At 37.9% G+C, this 6941-nt stretch overlaps 1 protein-coding gene across 1 annotated transcript; it reads left to right on the forward strand.

Annotated features, from left to right (window-relative positions):
• Positions 1–1294: 1294 nt before the first annotated feature.
• Positions 1295–6618, forward strand: LOC119426285 (the record flags this gene model as incomplete). Its single annotated transcript, XM_037693840.1, is given in 8 exon segments — positions 1295–1363; positions 4065–4089; positions 4207–4224; positions 4356–4412; positions 4536–4666; positions 4753–4869; positions 6428–6485; positions 6571–6618. Coding segments are annotated over 8 exon segments (523 nt in total), but the record flags the coding sequence as incomplete, so codon positions are not given.
• Between the last annotated feature and the right edge of the window lie 323 nt (positions 6619–6941).

Genomic DNA, 6941 nt, shown 5'->3' on the forward strand with positions numbered 1-6941 from the left:
GGCTGAATGGATCAGATCTTGGGGATTTTACTCAGTCACGTTCCTTCGGTGTGGCCATGTATTTTAGACATTTCGGAACCGAGTCGACCAACATAGACTCAAAGTAGATGTCATTAAGTTCTGCCTGTCCCCAAAACAACTGTGTGTTTATCTGAATTTGGTTCCCTTGGCTGGTCTTGAAGGCCACCTTATCTGAATTCGCCTGGAGAACATGTGATCTGACGCTCACCACCCTCCCTGAGGAATTTTCAACTGATAACCAGATGAACCAGCCGAATAAACTTTGTGTCATCATTTCAGGACTCTTGGATTCTCATAGACGTTATTCTTGGCCATTTCTCGACATACCTCGAGAATGTTTATGGATCTCACCAGAGGACATTGACTGATTATCTTATCAGAACTCTTACAGTGACCTCGAGTGCATCTATAAGCATTGTTGACCGCTCTCGTCTCCGTTTACAGAATGTCTACGTCACTGTGCTGTTTGTGCGAGGTGTTTCTTTAATATTAGAGGTTTTTTTTTCCTCAGGCAAGGAAAAAAAAAGTCTGATAGGAATTTTTTTTTGCCTCCAACTCCTACTTGTGTTCAGTTAACCACTGTTTTTGTCTGTCCAAACAGGTCTCACTTGTAAATGAGTCTTCGAGGCTCATTGTGATTTATCTGTTTAAATAAAGGTTGAATGAATGAACACAGGTATTTTTCATGTGTGGTACAGAATTAGATACATCCAATGTTTTTCAAAGTGACCTCAGTCTGAACGGTCATTTCACATTTCATACTACTTTTACATCAATGAGGTAGAGATAAGCGGATCAGTCCAAGTATTAATAATAATGATACCAATCTTGTGCAGTTTTAAAATTTGCTAAAGCTACAGAACAAAGCCCTGGAAAATTATAATTTATGTAAATGAAAATTTACAGCCACATATGATACAAATGTTATTGTCAGATTGCATCAAAACTAAAGTGATGGGATCAATACAAGTTTTTTTTTGCTCCCGTTCCAAAAATAATTCTGCACCAGAGGAGTCATTAAGAAGCAAGATTTGCTCATGCAAATCACTTCAGAACGATTAAAGGTTCACATTGCAGTCTGACAGAGGTTACATTTTAATGATAATGTGAAAGGCCATGCCAAAAAAATCAGCTCTGGGTAAAAAATTGAAATGGACCATTAGGACCTGCAGCGTAAACATAGACTAAGTAAACATCTTGCAGATTGTGACAACAAATTGTCCATAGTTTAGTGTCTCCATCACTTATGGGTCATTTAATTTCTTTCTTTTAGGTCTGCTCCGCCAGATTTTTCGGGGTGTCTATTTTCAAGAAACACTTGTGTTCATCGGAACATGTAAAGGTGAGCAATAAATTGCTTGTGTTGGTTAAAATATTTTATTACAGATTTGTCAAGCTTGTTGAGCTGGATTCATACTCAACCGACCTGGGACCCAAAGTCGCAGTTCAACTCCCAGCCATTCCCACATGTCATGGTGTCACTGAGCAAGACACCTAATCCCCGATTATTCCCTGGGCGCTTACATAGCTTCCCACTGTGCCACCTGCATACATTCCATGTGTGATGGGTTAAATGCAGAGAACTAGTTTTGCCATTATATGGGAACATACAATGATACAATCTCAGACTTCCCTTCCCTGTCCCTTGTTATAGTACAAGAATCAGCCACTGGATGACATTTCATAGACTATAGCTTGCTTTCAACATACAAGCAGACTGCATGATCGTCGTAAGTCTTCATGATGCCTCGCTATCTGACTCATGGTTAAAACCATTCAATCTACAAAATGAACACAAGAACTATCTAAGCATAATCAGTGGACCGAACAGTGCCAAACACCTATGTAACCTAAATTATTTAAAAATTATATGCAGGTCAATTTTACCCTTAGCAAGGGAGTCGCATAGGTAGTACTGGTAAAATATGGAAATATTAATTCAATTAGTACCTTTTGATTTTTATTGTTAAACACTTGGTAACAGCTGCTGTTTTCAAATGTACTTTCTAAATAAATTTGATGTAATTTCGGCTGAGCGGAGCCAACATGAGGAGGAGGAGGGAAGAAGGGGGAAGAGCCCCTCCCGTTTATCAGAGTCAGATTTATTTGTCATACACACCACACGTGGTACATGATGTGGGACATAACTATATACACAGGGTCCCAGTTACATCCCAACAAAAACAATTTGTAAAGATTAACATGAGTAAGATCTGAGTCATGAACTAAGAATATACTACATTCGCTAAACTAAAAATACACAAGACTAAGAATACGCAAAGCACCAATAGCACAAAAACAACAGCACAAGCATGTCTCCTCCGCTCGATTTCATTCGTTCTGATGTGAGCTTAAATGAGATATTGGTATTTAAACACATATTTACCGTACACAAAAAGATGTTGCACAGAACGAATTTTAAAACTTCTATTAAAATATGTACCAGACTTGTCTGCTTAAAAATAAATTTTGACGACTTCTGCTCGGCAGAGCCCATGCCATGACCCAGGAGGAGAGGAACATCAGGTCTCTCTTGTAAATGAGTTCTCGAGGCTCAATGGGATTAACCCGTCTAAATAAAGGTTGAATGAAAAAAAAAACATCCGATGAATGTTTTTTTTTTCTGAAAAATGCCTTTAACACAGCTTTAAAAAAATAAAAATAAAAGCACCAGTAGTCGACCAAAAGTCACTCATCGCTTTGTTCTTCGTCCTCCTGTGAATTAAAGTCCTCTTCAAGGCTCAGAAAAACGTGATCACACACTGCCTCGTCTCACTCTCAGCAGTCAGCTGTTTCCATGTATTTTCCATGATCGCTGCAGATAAATAAGTCTGTGCATGAAGCACAAAATACAGTAACAGTCTGAAGAAGTTAATGCACGTCTATATTTGGGGATGGTCCTCGAGAGTACCTCATTGGGTCTAAGGTTAGACTTTTGGTCTGGGGGCTGAGGTGGGGTAGAGGTAGGGCAGCCGACTCGGGACCCGAAAGTCCCAGGTTAGATCCCTAGCCATTCCCACATGTCATGGTGTCTCTGAGCAAGACACCTAATCCCTAATTGCTCCCCAGGTGTTTACACAGCTGCCCACAGCTCCATATGGGTGTATCCCAGGTGCGATGGGGTAAATGCAGAGAACCAATTTTGCCATTGTATGGGAACATACAAGGATGACAGTAGCACTTTATTTTACATGATGACAGAGTGGGTGGAGTTATAGTAGGACATTTGAAACCCTGAGCAAGAGGCTTTGTACATCTGATTACCTAAGGCATTCACTCTGTGTCACAAAAGCCCGCCCCCAAGAGGGATGGGTACTGGGCAGCCACATGAGCACCCGGCTCTGTCAAAAGAAAATGTTATTCAGCAGAAAGTTGCCGAAACATGGCAGGAAGTCTTGTCAAAATAAAATGTAAAAATAAAAATTATATAAAAAAAAAAAAAAAAAACACAAATTAGCCACTTCTGCCTATAAACAGCGGTGTACAAATTGTGGAAAAAAAGTAGTGGCTTGTACACCAGCAATTACAGTAATGCCTGTTTTTCTGTATGGATCATGACTGAATGAACAAAATCTCAGATACAAGGGTCCAAAATGAGCTTTCTTTGTGGAGTGGTTGGGCTCAACCTTCGAGATGAGGGGAGCTTGGAATAGATTTGCTGCTCCATCGCATCAAAAAGAGTCAGTTGAGGTGGTCTGAGCATCTGATTAGGATATCCTGGATGCATCCCTTTGAAGGTTTTCTGGGCACATCCCCCAGGGATGTGGCCCCAGAGAAGACCCAGAACTTTTTGGAGGGATTGTGTTTGTTTTATTGGATTGTGTATGTTTTATTGGTCTGGGAATGCCTTAGTCCCCCAGGAGGAGTTGGAAGGAGTTGGAGAGTGTTGCTAGGTAGAGGAATGTCTGGGTTTCTATCCTGGACCTGTTGCCTCTGCAACCCGACTAGAGATTGTATAAATTGTATAGAGATGTTGATAAACAAAAATTATATTCACTAATTGTATATTAAATGTGTGAATGTTATTTTTTTCCCCCCCACAGAAAATGAAGGATATTTTCCCACAAGGTAATGTTCATCTTATCTAATCTTTCATAGGTCTAAATTTTACTGATAACGATCACCCAGGTTTGTTTCCAGCACGCACAATATTTATTCCAAAATGTTTGTTTTGCACTTGTTTAGGTGCCATCAGCAATTTTGGTAAGTTCACTTTTTACTTTTTCAGTTTATTTTAAGTATACACAACAGTTTGTTTAATCTTGGCTCATAATGCTTGTTTTGCCACTATATAGAAGTGTAATAACCTTTTTGTTATCTTTTTTTTTATTAAGTGCCCCATGTGGTTTTTATGGACTTAAAACAGGCTCATGCAATCGAACCAGTAGTGGGTGAGAATGACATCCTCTTATCTCTAATCACATGATACAAAATCTACAGATGAATAAGAATCTAAGAATTGAAGATGCAGCATTTTTTAATGAAAACTTGTTTTAAATATACTTTTCTTGCAGGTTTGTCTCTGCTCACTCTGTGTTTCAGTCCAAGGTTGGCAATGTACCTCTGCCATGTCTGTGAGCAGTGCGTACCACTAGACAGAATTTTAAACCACATTTTTTCTTCAGAGCATTGCATAAGCTACTTTGTAAGTGTTAAACCTAATAAAATAATAATAAAAAAAACCTAACAAATAAATAGCATTTTAAAAACGTTGAAATATGTTTTTTTCAGAGCTACACAAACCCAGATGTTTTGAGTTTCTCCTGGATCCCTCAGATGATCATGAAAAACATTTTGCGGCCTAAGTTGAAACAGGAAGGAAGGAAACCTGATCTTCAAGCCCTGCAGGTTGGTATGGTCGTATATCATTACAACCAATGAGTCTGATATATTCAAATCATGTCATCTTCCATATTCACCTTTTATGGAAGTTAATCACATTATCTTTGAAGTCATGGTGATTATAAACAAAAATAGTAAACTGAGGCTGTCATTAATATCTTGAGGAGTCACATCATCATTTCCAGGCAATTAATTTAGTTTCTGTGTACTTTGACTTTTTATGGCTGCCGTATCAAAAATGGCTCTAAAGACACAATACATGCCATACCTGCAAACATGTCACTTTTCAGCGAAATTTGCCGATTTCAATCAAAATGTAATTTATCTGAATCATGTAGATCTGAAGCGTTTTGTTCGGGGGCGTGGTGGGAGGCTCAGAGGCGTGGTAGATGGCATAATTCCCATTAACTGGACTTTAAGAAACAAGGTTTCTGTCTACAATAGAACATCTTCACCAGTCATTTGGGCAGTCACAATCAAGATAGACAATAGGGAAATCTTTCCCATGGATGAAGGAAACTGGTCTGTGTTATAACTACCGGTAGTCACTTCTAATGTTAGACAAACACTGTTAATTTTGAGGTAAGTCTCATTATCTGCCAATTATATAATATGCTTTTTAAGTTGGGACTTGATTTGGCAAAAAAATTATTCTACTTTAACAGTGTTGTGTGTAATCCATTACCTTTTCCTACATAACGTTAAACATAACGGAAAGCTTGTCACATGTAATGATGTCAGGATCAGCTAACATCAGTGAATTGTGCGTTAACGTTAGCCTACAATGTCACTCTGGTCAATGCAAATAATTTTGGGAAGGCTATCTCTAATGCATCCATGTATGGCTGTACGATAATGTGTCATTGTCATAAGATGAGAAAACTAAAAACTAACGCATAACGTTGATGCCAATGAAACGCGACACACCAGAGTTTTGGTTAATCGATCAAAACATCTGCTCTTGCTGATTAGTAGGGCAATAAATAAGAGCAAGAGAGTGTGGCAGACCTCCCTCACTACAGGCGCTAGATTTGTCACCTTTTTCGTCCCTTCTGAGTTTGCTGGTATGACATGCGAAGACCAAACAATTGAAATGTTTTTTAAAAATACTTACATTGAAGAACAGCTCCAGGCTTTTTTATTTTATTTTATTTATATTAAACAGATAGTCAACATTCAAAAATGATACCTTCAGAGACTTTGAGTTTAAACGCAAGTTGCCACTACATAAGGTTGATATTTGTAGCACCAAAAGGGGCAGCGCTTGTTCCTTCTGCCTATTTAAGCCAGTGATTAAAAGTGCGGTCAACTGTCTTGCTCCAAAGAAGGAGGTCTGACAAAAAAAAAGTTTGAGAACCACTGGCTTAAAATAACTTCATGCTTTTTTTTTTTGTTTGTTTGTTTGTTTTGTTTTTTTGTGAGACTGAATTACCTGAAAACTTGCAAAATTTACTACATGTGCATTAGTTCACTACAGCACTGCTGTAAAAACAAATACATTAAAATACACTTGTCTGAAAATTATTAACAAGATTATGTATTTATATCACTTTTATGTGCACAGATTTTTCAGTTAACTGAGCAGCTGATGGATAGGCTTTTAAATAAAACTTACTCAGAAGGTAAATTACTTTTATTGATCTATTCTGCATTTGATAATCTTCTAAAAGTGTGTATTAATGAGCTTTGTCCAATTATTCCTTGCAGTGATGCAAACTTTAAGTGAAAACAAGAATCTTTTTGAACTTTTTAAAGGTAAGTTCGCATTTTTTTACTGATTAATTATAATTCAGGGAATTACTGGGTCAATTTACATTTAATCCACCACTATATGGAATGAGTCGGCTACAGTTATCTAAACAGCAACATTATTTTGTTGTAATCACCTCTCGACTAAGATACCAAATGCTTGGTTAGGAGTATTCTATCCACCTTATTCCTAGCACCTATGCTGCCTTGCATGAATTATGGGCACGACTTCAGGCATCCTTTAGATGAGTATTGTTGAACACAAGTAAAAACAATATCTAGTGATGATGTTTTTTATTTCTCTATAAACACAAATAGTGCTGACCTGA

Source organism: Nematolebias whitei, chromosome 20, assembly GCF_014905685.2.
Source record: "Nematolebias whitei isolate Nwh7 chromosome 20, NemWhi1, whole genome shotgun sequence".
NCBI lineage: Eukaryota > Metazoa > Chordata > Actinopteri > Cyprinodontiformes > Rivulidae > Nematolebias > Nematolebias whitei.